The following is a 21919-nucleotide window of genomic DNA, read 5'->3' as shown; positions in this document are numbered from 1 at the left end:
CAAGTAATTAATTGGGTTTCAAGCAAAGAGTTTGAAAAATTCTTTAGGATCTCTCAAAAGGGGAAGAACATAAAAAGCCTAAATCTGAAGGTTTATTTGTAAGTTAAAATTTAAAAAAACAGAGACTATTAAGGTTCGCTATTCATAGTACACAAGGGAGGATTTTCATCAACTCAAGTAATCACTCACTTTAATTCGTTGTTTTTATTTTTCAAACGATTGGGAACTCACAAGAGTTTCCTTTAACAAATCGAATCGTGGGTTTAAAAATGAAATTTTAAAGCAGTAAAGTGCCTTGATTGTAATTTTTTTTTGTAATTATATTATACTCCTGCAATTTAATTTACAACAGTTAGATGTAAAGTTTTACACGTGGCATGATCTTGGCACGATTGAAATTTTTTTTTACCAGAAATGAACCGACAATTTTACCAAGAACGATTAAAATACATATTTATAATACCTATTTTTGATATGATAATCTTTGTAAGAGATGACTAAGACAATTTTATTCGGCGAGAAACATGCCACCAAAGGCACAAAGTGAATTACATCATACGCTTTTTACCGAAAAAAAAAAAAAAGAAAAAAAAAATTACATCATACGCTTGAAGCCTTGAATCCGAAAAAAAAAAAAAAATTATATAATTTTCCTTTTTTTTTTATACAAATGAACTTTATTAAGTTGAAATGTGATATTAATATGCCTCAACGAGGGATTCGAACACGACTTTTTCGTGGTGTTGGTTTCAACAAAAACTGAAACAGATCTGCGTTGGCCATAAACACTTTAACTAATTCGTGATTCACATAAAACCAGTGGCGGAAGGAGTTGGAAAAGAGAAAAATATGAGCGGGATGGATCCGTTGGACGACTCTGACAATGGTTTATTGTGGAAACTTCCCGTCCTCGAATCCAAGCACCTGGGGAAACTTGGCCCCGGCTTCGGCCTCGGCGCTGGCTGTGGTTTCGGTCTCGGTCTTGGTTTGCTTGGAGGTACTGTTGCTCTTTCTCTCTGCGTTTGTATTTGCTTATCTGAATGCTGTTATTTACTTCTACTTTATGGGACGTTGAGAGCAGAAAAGGCTCTCTATATGTTTTAGTTTCATTGGAGTTCCGTGGAGCATCCCTCTATGATAATTGATAAAGATGACAGTTCTACTTGGGAGCCTCAGTTTAGGCTTTATCAGTGTCTGTCACCAGGATAACATACAGAAAGATAGATAGGGAGAAAGAAAATCTCATAACATCTGGCTATAACTCCTCCTTTTTGTTTCTGTCGATAAAGGAACGGTAGAACTAACGTTGCTTCCAAAAAACACATCCTACACTTAGGAAATCTGGTTCAGCCAAGCCCCCTACTGATCTCGGCTTCCTCTGGAACACGGAGTTCGTATTGAATCTGTCTAATTAACCCGAGAAAATTTGACATCTGGGTCCCTTTAGTGAAGCCTAAAATATTGTTGGGTCCCTTCAGTAGGAAAGCTCATGTATAGGTCTAGAGCCAACTAGCACGGTTTGAGAGGTGTTTAGTTCGTCCATGAAATGACCAAATTATCCCCTCTACCCACACCCAGCCACCTTGCTAGAAATCATCCACTACAAAAATTGAAAAGAAAAATGGAGAAAGAACAACCACCACCACCTCACCTTCACCCTGTCGGAAGCGCCCACCACTGCCCCATCTTCAATAATCTACTACCACTGCTTATTACTACTACTTCCACTTTTGATGCCACTGTTAATACTTTCATTGCACCCGAAAAGCCAAAAATGGTGGGCAACAGGTCTCAACAAGAGACAGGAAAACCTGAGATTAGTGTATTCTTGGAGAGTCATGGAAATGGAGGTAATATATCTTGTGAACTGAGAGACCCAGGCATGGAATTGCTTCTTCTTCTTCTAACAGTCCTGGTTTTCATATCAGAAATGCTGTTGTGGGTTGCTGCTACTTTTTATTTTTCTTTTACTAGTTGGGGTTTTGCATACTTTGTTGTTTTGCCTTTCCTTTGTTTTAGAGTAGCAGAGAACTTATGGAGGAGCCATTTGCTTGATCACAATGACGTAAATACTCATGGCCCTTCCCGAGTTCCCGGTAGTATTGGTCGCGTGCCTTTTTATTTTTTTAATCATTTTTTATTTTATAGAACTGAGGGGCCTACAAAAATTCTTTTCATTCATCAATTCTCAATCATTTTCATTTTTTTGGATTTATTCCATATCTCACTCTAATGGGAAGTTCTCATCTAGGTGAAGGTGGGGCGGTGGTGGACTTGGTGGTTGTTCTTTTTAATATTTATATTTAATTTTTAATTTTTGTGGTGAGTGATTTCCGTCAAGGTGGGGCTGGTGGTGGCTAATTGGTCTAGGGGCTTGGGGTAGTTTGATAATTTACGAATGAACTTAACACCTCTAAAATGTTGTTAGTTGGCTTTAGACCTAGATGTAAGCTTTCCTATTAAGGGGGCCGACAAAATTTTGAACTCGGGTTGAATCGAACAGGATTCTATTGGACCTATTGGACCAAGTCAAACCATTTTAGCAAGTCGTTAAAAGGACTAAAAAGAGGCCAACATTATTCATGTGAATAGTGTTTTTTATGTTTTGACCTGAATTCTTGTACCTGATTTGGAAGGTGGACCTGCACCGACATATTTTGGTCGGTGACCTGAATGACCCGTTTGTGGAGATCTGTGGTGGAAGCAGAGGGCTTTGGCCAACCCGATTTGTTTACTCGATTGGAGTCTATATATATGTATCTTATGTTCGCCTACCACATTATTGAGAGATTTAAGATTTTTTTTTAGGGTTTTGGGTGAGAGTTCTTGTAACATCATTCTTGGCGATTGGTTGTGAGATCTCATTTTGTTCTTCTTCTACATAGTGGAAAACTCTTCTTCTTTGCCTGTGGACGTAACATACCATATCGGTGTGTGAACCACGTTAAATCTCTGTGTGTTTTTGTTTTTGTTTCTTTATCGATTCGTTATTTCATGGAGTTTGTTTTAACAAACTGCTATTAGAGCTTTTGGTTGTTTTCGATCTGTACATCCGTGGCTTTTACATCAATGAAATATAATATTGAAAAATTCGATGGGAGCATAAATTTTAGTGTATGGCAAGTTTAGATGTTGGCAGATCTTGCTTAGCAAGGAGTGAAGAAGATCATGCTTGGGAAGACGAAGAAACCTAAGGCTATGTCTAAAGAAAATTGGAATGATATAGATGACCGAGCCATCACCGCAATTTAGTTATGTCTATTGAACGAAGTTTTGCAAGAAGTTCTCTTGAAGAAGACTGTGGCAGAATTGTGTTCAGTGTTGGAAATTTTGTATCTCACGAAATCCCTCACTAACAGGGTTGAAGTTATATCGTAGTTATATACTTTGCGTATAGGTGAAGGTATTTTTCTCAAATCTCATATTGCTACTTTTAACTCTATTGTTATTGATCTGCAAAAGATTGATGTTAAAATTGATGATGAAGATTTAACCATATTATTATTATGTTCATTGCCTCAGTCATACAAGACTTCGGAGACACCATAATCTATGACTAAGAGACAAAGTTGTAGATGTCAAAACAAATCTTCTGAGTAAATAAGAAATTGATGATTAATTAACATCATCCCAAATCTGAGGATGTTAGTTTGATGGTTAAGGGTAGAACCCTCTAAACCTAGAGGAATTCAGGACTCAACTATGTCAAGATAACATCATAAGATAGTTGTAATTATTGCAATAAAAAGGGGCATATCAAATATGAATGTTACAAGCTTCACAACAAACAGAAAGCAAGTGGTGGTACCAACCAACCAAAGAAAGAGACCTTTGAAGAGGCCAGTGTCGCTGAAGATGAAAGTGATTTCGAGATGTTATTGGTGTCTGATGATAGAGTTATATCACAAGAAGAATAGATCATTGATTCTGGGTGTTCCCATCATATGTACCTTAATCGTGAGTGGTTATCTACTTACGAATATTTTCAAAGTGGTGTTGTGTTGATGGGGAATAATTTTCCTTGTAATATAGTTGGGGAGGGAAATGTCATAATTAGGATGCATGATGGTATTATCAGAACTCTAATTGATGTCTGGCATGTTCCTGAGTTGAAGAAAAATCTCATTAGTTTATGCACATTTGGTACAAATGGGTGCAAATACACAACTAAAGGTGGAGTTATGAAGGTCAGTAAGGGTGCTTTCTTATTAATGAAAGGAAAGAAGGTTGGTAATTTGTATATTTTGCAGGGTACTACAATCACTGGATCCATTGCAGCAGCTTCATTGGTTTCTAATTCAGATACTACAAAATTATGGCACATGAGACTAGGCCATATGAGTGAAAGAGGGATGACTGCATTGAGCAAAAGGGTTCTATTGTGTGGTCCAAAGTACTAGAAAGATGGAGTTATGTGAGCATATGTGTTCAGAAAGCAGAAGAGAGTTAGTTTCAATATCACTATTCACAGGACCAAAGGAACTCTGGACTACATTCATTCAGATTTGTGGGGGCCATCCAAGGTTCCTTTAAAGGGAGCTGGTGTTAGGTATTTACTTACCTTTATTGATGATTATTCTAGGAAGGTCTGAGTTTACTTCTTGAAGCACAAAAGTAAAGTATTTGTTACTTTCAAGCAATGGAAGATTTTGATTGAGAAGCAGAGTGAGAAGCAAATTAAAAAATTGAGAATAGACAATGGCCTAGAATTCTGTAAAGGAGACTTTAATGAGTTCTGAGGGAATGGGGGAATTGTAAGACATCATACAATTGTGAAGACACCTCAGCAAAATGGTTTTGCACTTTTGCAGAGCGTATGATTAAAACCTTGTCAGAAAATTTAAGGTGCATGTTGTAATGTAGGATTGGGCAAGGACTTTTGGGTGGAAGCAATAAATACAGCAGCATGGTTGGTAAATAGGTCTCCCTGCACAGCTATTGAGTGCAAGACTTTAGAGGTGGTATGGTCAAATAAACCTGCTGATTACAGTAATTTAAAAGTTTTTGGATGTCCTGCTTATGCACATGTGAATGATGGGAAGTTGGAATCTAGGGCTAAAAATTGTATTTTTCTTTAATATGGATCTGGAGTTAAGGGATTCAGGTTATGGTAGCCTAATACACATAATCCTAAATTTATTATTAGCAGAGATGTAACTTTTGATGAGTCTACTATGTTGAATCCTAGAAAAGAAACCCATATTCAAAGTGATAAAAGTCAGAAAAATTTTGGGGAGAAGGTGGAATTTAAAGTGGATGATCCATCTTTAAATTCAGTTCAACAGCCCACTCTTACTGAAGAAGAAGGTGCTCCAAGGAATTAAGAAGAATAGGAGTACAACATTGTCAAAAATAGGCCAAGGAGGAACATTAGGCCTCCACAAAAATATGGGCATGCTGAAATTGTTGTTTATGCATTGTCTGTTGCAGATACAATTGATAATAGTGAACCTGCAACATATTAAGAAGTTATTTATTCAGTTGATTCTTCAATGTTGTTGTTGGCCATGAATGAGGAGATTGAGTCTGTTCATAAAAATCAAACATGGGAGCTTGTCAACCCGTTTAGAGGGAAGAAGATTGTTGGTTGTAAATGGGTCTGAAAGAAGAAAGAATCCACCACATGTGATGGAGATGCTAGATATAAGGCATGATTGATTGCAAAAGGTTATAGTCAGGTACAAGGTGTTGACTTTAATGATGTGTTTTCACCTTTTGTTAAGCATAGTTCCATTTGTGTTTTGCTTGTTTTTGTTGCTATGCATAATTTGGAAGTTGAGCAATTTGATGTGAAAACTACATTCTTGCATGGTGTATTAGACAGATTTATATGCATCAACCTGAGGGTTTTATTATAGAAGAAAAGGAGGACCGTGTTTGCTTGTTGAAAAAGTCCCTATATGGTTTGAAACAATCTCCTAGATAGTGGGATAAAAGGTTCGATTCTATTATGGCTACTTTGGGTTATAGTAGGTGCAAGTATGACTGTTAGTGTATACTTTAGAAGACTTTTTGATGGTTCATTCATATCTTTGCTATTATATATTGATGATATGTTGATTGCTATAGATATGGATGAGATCATCAGGTTGAAGCAATAGTTAAGCACTAAATTTTATATGAAAGACTTGGAGGCTGCAAAAGAGATTCTTGGAGCATTTTGGCACGAAAGATGCAATACTTGTTAGTAGTCCAATTACATCTCATTTTAGGCTTTCAGTTGCTCTATCAGCTCAGACAAATGATGAGGTGAATTATATGTCACGTATTCCATATTCTAGTGCAGTTGGTTCCATTATGTATGCTATTGTGTGCACTCGACCTGATATTTCCCAGGCAATTAGTGTGGTGAGTAGATACTTATCATATCTAGGTAAAACTCATTGGGAAGTTGTGAAATGGATACTTAGGTATTTGAAGGGGACCTCTGGTGTGTGTTGGAATTTGGGAGGAATGGTAACAAGTTGACAGGTTATGTTAACTTAGATTATGCAAGTGATCTTGACAAAAGAAAGTCACTCACAGGGTATGTGTTTACTTTGGGAGGTTATTTGATTAGTTGGAAAGCTACTTTATAGGCTACAGTGGCATAATCTACTATAGAAGCAGAGTATATGGCAGTGGGCTAGTGACTGAAGCAGTTAAAGAGGCTATCTGGCTTAGAGGCTTGTTTGGAGAACTTAGCATGGTTCTGGAAGTGACTGTTGTCCATTGTGATAGCCAAAGTGTTATTCGCTTGACTAGAGATCAGATGTATCATAAGAGGACAAAGCACATTGATGTTCGGTATCATTATGTTAGAGTAGTTGCTGAAGGCAATATCTAGGTATTGAAGATTGGTACTGAAGACAATCTAGTTGATATGTTGACAAAGCCATTAAGTACTGGCAAGTTCATGCATTGCTTGGACTTGATTGGTGTTGGTCGCATTAGAGCTTAGCCCATGAAGGGGCTTTTGGAGAAGATGAAGATTATTCAACTTTTTTGGAGAATTCAAGTCAAGGTGGAGATTTGTTATGTTTTGACCTGAATTCTTGTAGCCGATTTAGAAGATAGACCCGCACCAATATATCTTGGTGGGCGACCCAAATGACCTCGTAGAGATCTGTGGTGGAAGTAGAGGGCTTGGGCTGATCCAACCCGATGGGTTGACCTTTTTACCCGATTGGAGTCTATATATATGTATCTTATATTCGCCTACCCACATTATTGAGATATTTGGGATTTTCGATTAGGGTTTTGGGTGAGAGTTCTCATAATGTCATTCTTGGCAATTGGTTGTGAAATCTCCTTTTGTTCTTCTTCTAAATAGTGAAAAACTCTTCTTCTTCGTCCGTGGACGTAGCATACCATATCGGTGTGTGAACCACGTTAAATTTTTGTGTATTTTCGTTTTTGTTTCTTTTTTTATTTGTTAATTAGTGGAGTTTGTTTTAACAGTGTCAAAGCCCTTTTTGGCCATAAAAGAATATTATTTTAAGATTCTGTGGGGCCCAAGACTAGATCATGTGATGATCTTTTATAAAGACTGAAGACTCTATTAGATTTAATTTAGTTTCTATTTGGTGTTTCCTGAGTTTCTAAAAGTTAGTCTTTACTTTGGTATTTAAGCATGTGGCTGATTGATAAAGCCTATTTACTATATTTCTTTTTAATCTAGTAAGTTTTTACCTTTTTTAAGAATATTAGCTAACTCAGCAAGATCTAGTAGTTACTACATTCTATGTAATTTGGAGAGCAAGTATAAGCAGTCTATAAATATGTAATACTGCTATGAACTTAATTCATGAAACTTTGCTTTGTATTCTTCTCTTGTCTCTTGCACGAGTGATAAGAAGGATGGGGACCTAGTTGTTGAGAGCTAAATACCTAAAGTTGAGGAATCTAGTCAGGAGAGCTGAACCATCGTTTTCCTTCTGTTTCTTGTTCAAGCTTGTGTTGAAGAAGCTGCTGTATTGACTATTGAACTACTGCTCTCCTCCATTCAAATCCTGATCTAGTCACTACAATTTGATTTGGCCATGCCCTTTAGACTTCCAATTCTGCTTAGTTCTGATTTTTCTGATTTGTGGGTTTAATTGGAGCTAAGTCATCCCTGATCTTAGCTCTACATCATCAACACTGTCATTATTCAACCAACCAGTAACAATGGCAGAGTGTCTCTACTCTACTGTGCTGATATGAGATGGTGCTGTTCTCAAGAAATGAGACATGGCTTTATAATATTTCCCTTCACTGATAGGACCTTAGTAGTCACATCCTCATTCCTAATCCTAATAGAATTCATCCATTCCTTCATCAAATCAGCCCCATTCCACCTTCAATAGAGTCGTCCTAGCCTATTGGATTGACTTCTAACTTCAGGTTACCCATTAGAGCCCTACTTCTGAGAGTTAAGGAAAACCTTCACTTCATCTTCTTCCTTGGAAGAGTTGCAGAAAATTTGAAATTTCCAAAATTTCTTGGAAACTTCCTACTTCCTATCCCCATCTTCTCAGACCAGTTCTGGACTTTTGGAAACACAATTACAGCTCCATACCACCTCTGAACTTGCATCCACAGCCCTCTCCACCATCCCAGCGGAACCCTAACTTTCCCTCCAAATTCAAATTTTGAATTAGGGTTTCAAATTCTGTTATTCTCAGACATTTCCTAGATTCCAGCAGTCTTCTAGGACTCTTAAAACTTTAACCAAGACCCTTTAAAGACTCCAATCAGATGCTGCAACCATCTAGAAGATCCTGAAGATTAACCCTAAAGTCTGGGTTTACATCACCTTATTCTTAAGATGCTCTGAAGTTTGTAAAATTTCTACACTGTGTTGTTGCTCTTAGAATTTCATTTGTTCTTAGATTTTTGTTGGTAAAATTCATTATAGTATGGTAGAAACAAAATTGTAAAAATAAAGTATTTGAGACTTCTTTTAGCCTAACAAAGCAGAAAAAGCTGCTTTTCTGAGTATAAACTCCACCAGTCTGGTATTGGTCCATCTAGACATTTCAATAAGTGCCAATTCTTTGGGGGTTGGGGGGAGGGAAGGAGGGATGACGAGAGCTAGTAGGCTTGAACCCAAGACTTCTAAAAGGGCTGGCTTTCACACTCCACACTATACGTGCACTATGCAGTTGTTCTTTCTTGTTGATTCCTGAACGAGATTAATGTCATACCGTAAGGACTTCACTTGATCCTCTTTTTAACTTTGTAAAAAATGGACTATACTCTGCTAGTTTCCCACTTTGAAGTCTGAAAGGTTGGATCTAATTTTTTCAGTAAACTGCATCACCTTCCTTTTGTTCAAACCATTAATGGCCGACTTCGTGTTGTTTGACACTTACATGAACCTCCCATTGGACTATCACAGGCTTACAGGTATTCCTTATCTGAATATTGTGGGTCTTACAAGCAAAACCAAATCTGTTAAGTTGACACCATTAGTTGATGCTAACATTCATAAGCAGCCATATTATCCTTCATGAATGTACTTTGGGCCCTTCTTCCTGTGTTACAGTAGCTAAATTCATCTCCTCAACCTTGTTCTAACCTCATCTTCCTCCTCTGTCACCTCTTTCTCTTGTGATCTAAAAAAGAAGTGTTCCTTCATGAATCCAATCATCAACTGCTCCAGAAATGTTTCTACAAGCTATAGACTAGAAAAATGGAATGGGAAAAAGAAAACAGGTAGCAACTGCCAACTGCTTCTCATGCATCCCACCACTCCCTTAAAACTCAGCTTGTGGGAAATTTTGGGAATCCCAATCTTGTCCATCTACCTGCCCGCTGGAAACCAAAAACCCTCAGTAATGATGCCCCACTGTTTACCTAGATGTTTGGAAGGAAGCTACAAGGAATTGACAGAGCATCTCCAGGTTGGAACCAAAAAAAAAAAAAACTCCAGAGGCTGCATGATGTGGTGTAGTGATGGGTGGGGTTCATATACAGAACTAGGGTAGGTATAGGAGTAAGAGTTTCTAATCCAATTTCTTGTTAAACAATACTATTGAAGAAATTATCTTGGGGGTTTAAGGGAACAAGTATCACTGCCACCAGTGTTCCACAAGAAATTGGCACGAATGGTGACGTGGGAAGTGTCCCTTGGCTCAGTCTCTATTGTGTCCAAGTATGTGTCCTCTGCCTCACTTATGACCTTGCTCACCAGCCTCAGGAAATGCTGCATACTTGCTCAACAGTTCGCTGCTCTTGCGATCAGCACTCTGCCTTGCTGCAACTGCAAGCAGCTCTCTGCTGTGCCGCTCTTGCAAGGAATGTGTCTCCTGCAACATACCCTTCTCTGCAACAGCAGTGTTTTAGTATTTGGAACATCATTTCAGTTCTAATGCCATGGAGCAAAATGAAGTGATGTGAACAAGGTTGACCCATAATTGGGTCCAAAAACCCGGGCCCAATTGGTGGGTCAAAAGGCTGACCAAACCCTTATAGGGATATTTTGGTCATTTTGACAAAGTTCTGGTGTCTTAGTTATGGGTCCCATTGAGTTCAGTTTTGTCTTCTGGACCCTAATTCTTTTTTTATTATATTTTTCTGCTTATTATTTTGCAAGTTATTTAAGAGTCCTTGTGTAGGTGAGATTCCCAGTTAGGTTGAGATCCAACAACTTGAGTCCACTTTAATCTCCTAATTGTTAGGAATCCATATATACTCCTAGAATTTGGATTGGAGTCCTCTAGAGTGAGTTTTTGGTGGGTCAAAATACTTGGGCTGTGTTTGGCGTGATTTTCATTTTTTACTTTTATCCGTTTGTTAAAAATCAGTACAAAAATCATTTTAGATCAAAATATAAAAATTTGGTAGTAAATTGATAAAATGGATTTTCTTACCGAAAAATATATATTTGGTATATCTATCAATTGGCAGTCAGTTGATAAAATGGATTTTTTTAATACCTTGAGATAAAACCGGCCAATGCAATCCAATACAAGCTTAACTCGTTGTGGGTTGGGGACACATTTTAGAGCTATAGGAGCTTCTTCATGGAGTATTTGCAGTGTCAGGAAAGATGAAATAGTCTTTTTGTAGAAAGATGAAATAGCAACTGATATGGAAATGAAAGAAAACAGAGTAGCCAATGATGGGCTTAAGAGTACTTCCATTAAAATCTCAAATGGTGTTTTGAGATCTGGGTCTGTTAGAAAATTACAGAGAAATACTTCCAAAAGAGTCAAGCTTGCATTCTTTCGTTTCAGTTGAGACTGACCACTATTTACGAAGGACTGGTTGAGGATTAATTCTGGTCCCTAATTGGATCATCAATGAAGCAAAGATAACCTATCAAGAATATGTAATCTTCCTTGCGTTTTTTCTTTCAACGGCAAATTATGACTTTTTGTGGGGTAAATTTCTGTATCAAATGGATCAGAAATGAAGTTGTACATTTTTATATATCCCATGTCTGGAACCAAATTAGTTCTTTCTGTGGAGGAATTAATCCAGAAGACATTATCAGTTGTGGATTTTGTTGGGAAGAGGAGCCGCCTTCTAAATTGAAAATTTATAGAACTGGTCCTGCAACTGATCAGTAAGAATTTCTGTGAATTACCTAAGTGGAAAATGTGTGTTACAGGGTGAAGTTGTCAACGTTCTTAACATCAACATATCAACAACTGACAAACCTGTTAAGATAGGGTGTGGACCATCGAAATAGTCACTGCCGAAGTAATCAGTTTTTAACTGACTGATTTCATTTTTGATATGTAATCAGTCGTGATTTAGAGCTATGGGAGCTTCTTCTTGGAACCGTAATCGAAATAGTCACTGCCGAAGAAGAATCTCCTCTCCTTGGTAACCATCAGCTCTTTGCCTCTGCTCCTTAACTGCTACTGTTGCTGAGTCTGATGATGTTGCTGCCATGGCGGATGGGATTTGTCCTGCAAGTTTGCATCCAAGTATTTTACATACTTGTCTGTATTTAAATGAATACAAGTACTTATTGACACGTGCCCCAAGGTAAGAGCATAGTGAGATAGGTGAATGGGGTATATAGCAAATCAAGAGAACAAACATAACAGCCTTACCGCCAGCGAGTGTGTAACACAAGCGAGTTGTGGTTCATCTCAATTTTATCTGACAATCAATCAGATGTACTTGACCAGTTTGAGCAAGGTCTATTTACTTGTATGCCTTTGCCGCATTCATCCCTTCTGGGCCCAATTGAGGAGTTGACATCTTTATATTTCAATTATGCTGCAGAATGGATGCTTTGGTTTACCTGAAACGTGTTGTATCCACCCCCAAATTCCTCAGCTAGTTATGGGAGGGGAAGCATCAGAAGCTTTTGATAAGTTGGTTCTCAGGTGTTGATTAAATAATGAGAGCAATTCATTTTTACATTGTAAGTGCCTTCCTCGTGTCAACTTAAAAAAATTAAAGGGTGCGCCTGTAGTTTCTCCTCATATTATAGACTTAGAAACAAGAATTGGCAACGTGTGGCTATTTTGTTAGAGGTAATGATGTGAATCTAGTTCTAAGGTTAGGGTTTCTTGGAAAGATTCCCGAGAATTTAGGATTTGCCCAATCTTCCAGCACATAGTTTCAAAAATCTTATGGGATCCTGTGCGTTGATGGAAATTAGAGGGATAGACTAGGAAACAACAAATTGAGATCCTGAGGGTCGTTAGGGTTTTGACCCAATATCTATATGGGTAGGGGTAATTGTGAAGATAGATAAAATTAGGGTTTCAGTCTTTATGGGATGTAACAAAAATAATGGGGAAAGGATAATAAAGATAAAGATCTAAATTTGGGATATTTGGAAAAATGAAAAGAAGCTAGGGAACGATCACATATGGGATGGATCTTTGAAAACCTTTCTTGAATCTTTCCTTCTCTTCTCTTTTCTTTCTTTTCTTTTTCTCTCTTTCTTCTTTTCTTTTCTGCCTTTTGTTTTTGTGTTTCGGATCTGCCTCAAGGCAGAGAGGGGAGGGAAAGAGAGTCAGAGGAGGGGTGGGGGCTATTGCAAGGAGCAGAGGGGGTGGGGAATGTGCTAGGGAGGGTCATAGGGGTGAGGGGCAGGGGCTAAAGGGGTTGCAGGGGGGTGGGAATTGCTGCAGCTGTGATGCTGCAGAAAGGGAGAGGGACCTAGGGTGATGTGCAGGACGGGGGAGGGGCAGGGGAGAGCTTGTGGGGTCTTAGGGAAAGTGGGGTAGGGAGGTGAGGGAAGGGGATGGGGATGCTGTACTTGTAGAAGTCGCTGTAGTTGTCAATGGCTGCTGGAATTGAAGTGGCTTTAGGAAGGATGCTGAATATTGAAGAACTTTCTAAAATCCACTGAGGCCCCCTCAAACAAGAACCCTGGTTCTCAACTCAATAACTTTTCATTCAATAATCACACTTGAAGAATTACAAAGAATACTAGGCTATTTATAGCCTGCAAAAGACTCTAGGACTAAGTGGGATTCCTGTAATTCAAGGATCCCAGCACTTAATAGGGACTCTTGATTTGGAACCTAAACAACTAAAGACACATGCTGGAAATAAACTCTAAGTTATCTCAAACTCTATTAAGCACAGGCCTTTGATTTTTTTTTTTTTGATTAAATAATAATGGTCATGTGCTAGAATTTAAGATAACCAAGGACTGACTCAAAATAACTCTAATCAAAGTATAACTCTGAAAACCAACTCAAACACAACTTAATTTAAGGAATAAAACTCAAATAGGATTCTAGGGCTGTAGCTGGAACTAATTCCAGCAAGTAAAGAGGTGGAGATGCCCTAATTATCCCTACTAGGGTGTTTGGTCAAGGGGGGATCTCTGTGTTCACATCAGTTAATTTGATGATTATGCCGTGTCTTTTAATTATCTGAATTTGAGTAATGAAGAGGTGCTTGTTAGCAAGTCTTGGCACCAAGGATGTCTTTGAACTTGTTTCTATGTTTAAAGTGCATTTCTTTATCTTTTTCAGGTGTAGGCCTTGGTCCTGGAATTCCAGGGCTGCAGATTGGTTTTGGGGTTGGTGCTGGATGTGGTGTTGGGTTGGGATTTGGATATGGCATAGGGAGAGGAGTTGCACATGATGAGTACCGACGTCACTCTAATGTTGGACTCCCTTCTCAGTAAGTATTTCTGTTGAATGTCTGCTTGTCCTTTTGATTGATTTTGACAACATTTTATCTGTTGAACGTTTGCTGATCCGTGTTATTGTATCAACATCATTTATTCCGTGTTATTAATGAAAATGCTATTTATCCTATTGGCTTGAGCTCTATCACTTTAGCCACAGTTGATCCTGATGGGCTTGGTTCCTTGGAATGATTCTTCAAGGTAATGCACGGGGAGTGAGAGGCTTGAATACAATGTAGGATGAGAGATCTGAGAGTTTTAATCACTTGTATTGATGCACAATGTAGGCAAAAGGTAGAGGCTTAACTCTCAAAGTGGGGGGGGGGGTTATATAGAAGTTATGGGGAAGCATGTGTTTTAACGAATTAATAACAGTTGTATTTTCCATCAAACGGCTTGCCATTGCATAATGTGACTGCTTGAATATGGCTGTTGAGGAACAAATGGCTTGCCTTTTGGTCAAAATGGCCTGCTGTTGTTTTACAAATGGCTGCATTCTGTTTGGCCACTTCAATTGTAAAGTTAATCAGAGAATGTAAATAGCATGCAAAACGACTTGCCTTTTTGGGGGAAACAGCTTGCCTTTCTGTTCAGCAGCCAAGTATGTATGTGCTGAAATGGCTTGTCGTTTGGGAAAAGGCTTGTTGTTTCATGTGCGTTTGATACTTTTTGTCTTTCTAGCTATCCCTTAGTCCATTTTAAGGCTATCTAACATGTACTAGGTCTGTCTAGAGCTAGATTGCACATGATGCATGAGTGTGTGCCATGTACAAGTGTATCATAGTGTTCTAAGTGCACTTGGTCATCCAGACTTGGTTGATCTTGTTCTTGATCTTCAAGTCTTCATGTAATCTTCAAGCTTCAACTCAGTTGTTGGGTCTTGGGTTTGGCATTCATGTCTTGAGCCCTTTTATGTCTTGATTGATCAACTTTACCTTGATCCCTAGGCATGATCTAAATAGATGTCTCTTAAACCAAGGATTAGTACCTTGTGTTTGTTATCATCAAAATTAAGTGAGGGCAGATGTGGCAATTCCCAATACATTCCTTCTTATCTCTCCTAGTCTTGCCACACATCCTCCTCTCTGCTACACTTATTGTTTATATGGCTCTTCTTGGTTGCCTGACATTCTGCAACATTCTGCCCCCATAGATTATAGCCAGTCTGACAACTGTCTTTTAGAATTTTCAATTGAGCATACTAGTTATACGTTTGTCACATAACACGCATGAAGCTCCTTTTTACCACTTCAACCATCCTATCTTAATTCTGTAAGAAACATCATCTTCTATATCATCCTCATTGTTAGTGGTAGAGCCCAAGAACCTAAAATCTAGGTTTTAACTTTGTAGAATCTCTTAATCTTCAAGTCTAGCTACTTCATTGCTTCTCACAGTTTGACTGAAGTTACACTTCATATATTCTGTTTTTTGTTCTACTTATTTATTTTAAAACCTCTTGATTCCAAAGTTGATCTCCATAAACTCTGTCTTTGCATTAAACCCTTCCATTGTCTCATTGACCAAAACAATATCATCAATGAGCATGCACTGAGGTACCTCATCATGTATGTGGCTAGTATGATCATCCATTATGAGTGCACCGTTATCTCTTAAAAATATTCTCTTGTTAATGAACTTCCCTAGGGGTAGACCTAAGATGATTTTAAGAGAAGTGGTGAGAAAGGATATGTATAGCTTAGGCCTTGTATCTAGCATGGCCTCGAACAGAACTGAGTGGAAGGCAAGAATCCATGTAGCCGACCCCATTTAGTTGGGACAAGGCTTATTGTTGTTGTTGTATTAATGAACTTCCCTAAATCTTTTTGTACCTCTAAAATAAGTTGAGAATAACAGAAATATCGTGATAAGAGTATGTACTCAGTGCATGAAACTCCTATGGCCTCGCCATAGTGGGGTCTGGGGAAAGGTCATAATTCTACCTTGCAGAGGCATGTCCAGTCTCAAACCCAAACCACTTGGGTCACAATGGAGCAACATGACCAAGGTCCACCCTCTCACATCTTCTTCTTCTTCTTCTTCTTCTTCTTCTTCTTCTTCTTCTTCTTCTTCTTCTTCTTTTTTGATAATTAAATAATTCATTATCAAAAAGAATAAAAGAATACAAGGGACAGAGCCCAGACAAAGCGACAAAGAGGCCTCAACTAACAAGCAACCTAAGAGGCATTGAGCCTAGCAACTATCTAAGAGCAACAATTAAAGCAAACTAGTTACACAAGCATAAGTGACCCAAAGCCAAACTAAGAAACATTGAGCCAAACAATTATTTAAGGGCAACAATAATAACAAACTAGTTACACAGCACAAGTGGTGCATATCCATACAATCACACTAGAAAATAACGCAACTAACAAGCAACCTAAGAGGCATTAAGCCTAGCAACTATCTAAGAGCAACAATTAAAGCAAACTAGTTACACAAGCATAAGTGGCCCAAAGCCAAACTATGAAACATTGAGCCAAACAACTATTTAAGGACAACAATAATAACAAACTAGTTACACAGCACAAGTGGCGCATATCCATACAATCACACTAGAAAATAACGCAACTGACCAGCAACCTAAGAGGCATTGAGCCTAGCAACTATCTAAGAGCAACAATTAAAGCAAACTAGTTACACAAGCATAAGTGGCCCAAAGCCAAACTAAGAAACATTGAGCCAAACAACTATTTAATGGCAACAATAATAACAAACTAGTTACACAGCACAAGTGGCGCATATCCATACAATCACACTAGAAAATAACCATGGAAGTGGACAAAAGGGGCCCCAGCTAAACTGACGCAGTCTCCCATTCGATCGGAACTATGAGAGGCCTTCCTACTAACAAAGCACATGGACCTATGTAGTAGCACCACAGATGCAAGGGAAGGTAGCATCAGAAGATTGAGATAAAGAACGAAGAGAACATATTAAACTCCAAACTAATTGGAGAGTTCAAAATTGATAGTCCTCATGGCTTTTCCCCAAAGCCATAGAAGCCATCAATGGCTAGAACCCTCGACAAATTGAAGCAAACCGTAGAAATAAGAAGGGAAGGGGAGAAACGAAGGGAGAAGAAAAATCTAAATCTGAAGTCGAACCTGATACGGAGAGATCAACAACTATGGCTCTCAAGCTTGCCCCCCAACACTAGAGAGGCCAAAGAGGAAAGAACCCTCAACGATGTGAAGCCGAACCCATAAACAGAAAAGGGAGATAGGAGGAGAAACAGAGAGTAGATATGAGTTCGAAATTGAGTTTGAACCCAATTTGGAGATAATTGCAATGATACCTCTCAAGACTTACCCCAATGCCAAAGGAGCCATTGAGACTAGAACCCTCAACAAACAAAGATGAACCCTAAAATGGCCCCAATCACACTCAATTTTTTTTTTTTTTTTTTTTTTTTTTTTGGGGGGGGGGGGCAGAGGCCGCAAGAGGAAGAGAAGAAGTAGAGAGGGAGTTCGGATCTCAGAACTAAGATCTTGCTCAACCATTCCACCAAATAAACAGAAGGAGAAGAAACAAAGAGAAGAACATGTTCAATCCAACCTCTCTCTTTTTTTTGTGTGTGGGGGGGGGGGGGCAAAGGCTGCAAGAGGAAGAGAAGAAGTGAGAAGAGGAGAAGTAGAGAGGGAGTTCAGATCTCAGAACTAAGATCTTGCTCGACCACTCCACCAAAGAAACAAAAGGAGAAGAAACAAAGAAAAGAGGAGAATCAAGGAGAAGAACATGTTCAATCCAACCTCAGTAGAGAACAGAGAGAGGAGGAACAGAAGGATTACAGATGTTATTCCCCAAACTTAGGAAATAAAATGTCTAAGAGAAGAGGTTGTATTTCAATCACCTGCCCAATTAGATCATAGGAAAGGAGTGGATCAGTTCAATCCTTCCTTTCCGATCTCATGGCTAAAATGAATTGGTGAGAGAAAACTTAATTTGGCAAACAAAGAAACTGCCTCAAAACACCCTCTCACATCTTGAAAAACCTAACATCATCAAATTATCCCTGTTGCCTAATCTAATAAACTTGAGCTGAAATATCTTTACCAAGATAAGAGAAATACCAATTGGGAACCCACAGGGACACCTTGAACTCAGTAATTTCTCTTTCAGCTCCTAGTAACGGTCAGTTTCCCGGTTGGCCAGATTCGCTACTGGCCCCTTGGGGCGAATACAACAACAATCTGCTAGATTATAACTTTACAAGTTGGAAACACTCGATGGTTTGAAGAGATTGGCATGGGCAATTAGCAGTGATTGAATCTTAATTTAGTACGCCTTCTTCAGCAAGGAGTTCAGCAACTAACTGGTGATCAATTGCCATGTTGCCACCTTCTGGAGAGGAATTATTGTAGAAATTGGAGGGTTTCTGTAATGGCATGAGAATGGATTTGTAAGGGTGGCACAACCTTATTTTGGCAGTGAACAGTTTGGTAAGCTGATCATATAGCATCTGGCTGTGACATGTTTGGGGCTCACTTGCTCATTTCCTGTGCTTTCAGCAATGGAGTTCTATCAATCAGTGGCAAGGATGGAGAGGAACTAAAATGTATGGTGACCAGAACTCAATTGACCTGAATTTAAACTCACTTTTTAACTGTCACCTATAGTGAGTTTAGGCCTTGTTTTGCTTGCCTATTTACTGGTTTGTAGCCTGCTTGGCTTAACCAGATTGATTCTCTAAACATTGGATGTTGGTGATTTGATGGGTCAGGCATGTTTACTGATTAAACTTGGTAAGATGAATCTCCTAGGATGATTATTCCTCTTTACTCTGGAAATCAATCTGTAGTCTATTCAGGAGAGGCACCCAGTGGCATAATGTCCTGGGGTGGGTCATGGATCAACAGTTCTTCATGGGACTTTTCTCTTCAGGTGTTGTCATATATACTACTCTGCTGGAAGCATATTTCTCCTGGGGAAGTTTGGATTATTTTTGTTTGCAAAAGGAATAAAACCTCGCTTGGGAAGGTTTTGGAGGGAATCAGTCTTGGTTGAGCTCATGGGGACCAAGCATCCTAGATTGTCAAAGTGGTTCAAGAAGCTATATTGTGGAGCCTACAGGATAGATAAAACAGTAAGGCTTTCGGCGGCATCAGGGTTTGCATGTCGAGCCAAGGAAATATGCCCTTTTGGGGTAAGCAAACTATGAGGAACTGGAGGGGTTCAACGTGAGTGACATTTTTAGCAAACTAATCATGTAGAACTCAAGAAGTATCTTATTCCCAGAAGATGGTATGTTTGATCTTTGGCCTTATGTAATCTTGTCAACCCATGTATCACTGAGGGACTTCTCTGGGAATGGTATCTCATTTCCTCTTCAGCTTTTTCTCTTTACCCACAAGGAAGACATTAGAGAAGTTGAAGAATTGGAGGGTTGTATCCAACTCCAAGTTTTTATTGGCTTCTTTACAGTTGCCATCCCCAACTCTTCCTTCCATCTGGAAGATAAAAAGAGTAGGTGGGGAATTCCAGTCGGCATCTAGTATTAGTTTAGGCAGGTAGTACTGTTGTTTTGCATTATCCGTGGGGTTTGTTCCAGGTTTAAAAAATTTTCAGGACTAATATTTGTCATTTTGTTTAATGTGCAGGTAGCATTTTATGTGCTAATTTTGTCTTAGAAAATAACTAATTTCTTCCCCCTCTTTCCTTCACATTTCTTGACAATGTAGGCGTGAGATTGGTTCTCTGATTGATGAAGTGGTTATAAGCACAAAGAAGTTAATTAGAGTGACTTCAAAAGAAATTGATAAGTGGAGAAGATGAGAGTTCGGAGTTGGTAGTCATACATGCACATTCAAAGCATATATTATTTGTCCACTGAATTTGGTTGAAGGGGGAGTTGAATGAAAATCAAGTGAATTGCTTTCAAGTGGAACATAAATTATTCGTAGTTCCTATAAATTAAGTTTAGAAATCGCTTTTGTTGGAACACGCGGAATGCATTGCCTATTTTTCTCTGTTTTTTCTTTTTTCTTGTAAGATGACATTTATTGAAATTTAAAGCCTGTGGGGAATTTACAGAACCGTCAACATTGGGCGGGTTTCACCTAATGTTCCTCTAGAAAATTCCAACCCATTTGTGCAGCTTCTTTCTGAGATCTTTGTATCCATGCATTCTTATCAAATTCAACAGTGAATTGGCTAGCTAGCCTGTTTCAAAATTTGTGATGCCGAAATTAGCAGCTCTCCCATGGGCAGCCGTGAAAGTGATCCATGAAGCCCATGAGGTATTCATATGTAGAAAAATGGATTGGCAAGAAGAAGCACCGTTCTTAAATGAGAGCATTTAAAGAGGAAGCTTTTAACTGCTTTGATGACGAACTCCAAGTGCAAAGACTTCCAGGTTGGCCTACCGAAATCACAGTAGTTAAGAGTAATTGTTCACGTGATGTATCTTGTTGACCACAAATGCAGCAAAATTTACTAGTCAGCAGCAGCAGGCAGTCCCATGGGAAGCCTCTGTAGTAAAAAATTTCCAAATGAAGTTGGCAAATCTTAAGAGCTAAAGGTGGATCTTCCTCTTCAGCATGATCAGGTGGGTAAAGGAGCCGATATTGGGATGAGGGAACTGATGCTATACAAGTCCAAACGATCCTGTCTCTGCTGTGGATGTGAAGGAAGGATGATGTTCTGTATCCTTGAGACCACATCAGGTGTCCACTAATCATGTGGCATGGCCAAATTCTATGAATGATCATGATTAATAATCATCGAGGATCCATCCTTCCATGATTAGTATCAGAACCACAGCCGCCTATGGTGCTGCAACAGTGGGCTTGAATCCTTGTCCATTTTTCTCTCTCGTGCCTTGAATCTGTTTTTTTAATGTGTTGAATAATCTCTTGCCATAACCTTATGTTGGACGACACAATATGTAAGCAAGATCCTTGCTTCTGGTTTGACCCAAGAAGGAAAAAAGAATTAACTTGTCAAAACGAAAGAAGCTTTGAAAGAAGCAGAATAAGGAATTTGTAAGATGATTAAAAGGAATTTTTTAAAGTGGGGCCCAAAATAATGACCTCTCTTATATGGTGTAAATTGTATGGCATCTTTATCTTTCTAGGTTAAATTTAAATGTTGCAAGTTACCCCTCTTAATGTTGTTGACCATTAAGTTTGGGTTGTAAATTGTTTAGTTAAATTTGGATTGGAAACTGACTAATATTCCTTTGATATTGTTAAAGACAAAATTGCCCTCAGTTAATTTTCCTTCCCTTCATTTCACCTCTCTGCAAATCCTTCTCCTTTGCAACTGTTCCATCTCTAATGTAACTATCCTTCGTGACAACTGCTCCCTAACCCTTTGTCTGCAACTGAGTTTGACAACAGAAGTTCACCCTTGCAACTACACCACACCATCTCCTTCATCGACAACAGTTTTGAAACCCTTTGTCTACAACCTTGTGAATGATATAAGTGTATCAAGAGCAGGAAAATTAGAACCCATAGTAGAAAAGACAAAGAAGAACAAAAAAAATACATTTACTCCAGCGCTTTATGCTTTGGAAAGCAAAAGATAAGTTATAAAAAATAATAATAATAATAAAAAAACAAAATAAGGACCGAAAAATCTTAAATTTTAGGATAGATCGATCTATAAGTTTATATATATATATTTTTTCTTTCTTAAGATTATAAGTATTTTATATTAGAGGGTAAAGAGTAAGGAGTAGATCCGTATGTATAGGATATATACCTTATGAGAGAATAAAAAATATTAAAAAATGGTGCAGTGTAACGCTTTATCCACAGGGATCCAATAACGTGAGGGAGCAAGGATCCACGTCATCAGAGTAATACCATAAGATCCTCCTATCATCAGATTTCATCA

General features: G+C 38.5%; 1 protein-coding gene across 1 annotated transcript; it reads left to right on the top strand.

The window, feature by feature from the left end:
* Positions 1 to 726: 726 nt before the first annotated feature.
* On the top strand, positions 727 to 21125 carry LOC149008835 (glycine-rich protein). The gene is made up of 3 exons (XM_089163566.1): positions 727 to 997; positions 13920 to 14070; positions 19759 to 21125. Exons 1-3 carry the CDS (start codon positions 850 to 852, stop codon positions 19850 to 19852), a joined length of 393 nt encoding a protein of 130 aa, XP_089019692.1. The 5' UTR covers positions 727 to 849; the 3' UTR covers positions 19853 to 21125.
* Positions 21126 to 21919: the final 794 nt, after the last annotated feature.

The sequence above is a fragment of the Hakea prostrata genome, chromosome 7 (assembly GCF_041222555.1).
Source record: "Hakea prostrata isolate BN-2017 chromosome 7, UWA_Hpros_2, whole genome shotgun sequence".
NCBI lineage: Eukaryota > Viridiplantae > Streptophyta > Magnoliopsida > Proteales > Proteaceae > Hakea > Hakea prostrata.
Note: the sequence above shows the minus strand (reverse complement) of the source record. Positions and strands in the feature narration are given on the sequence as shown.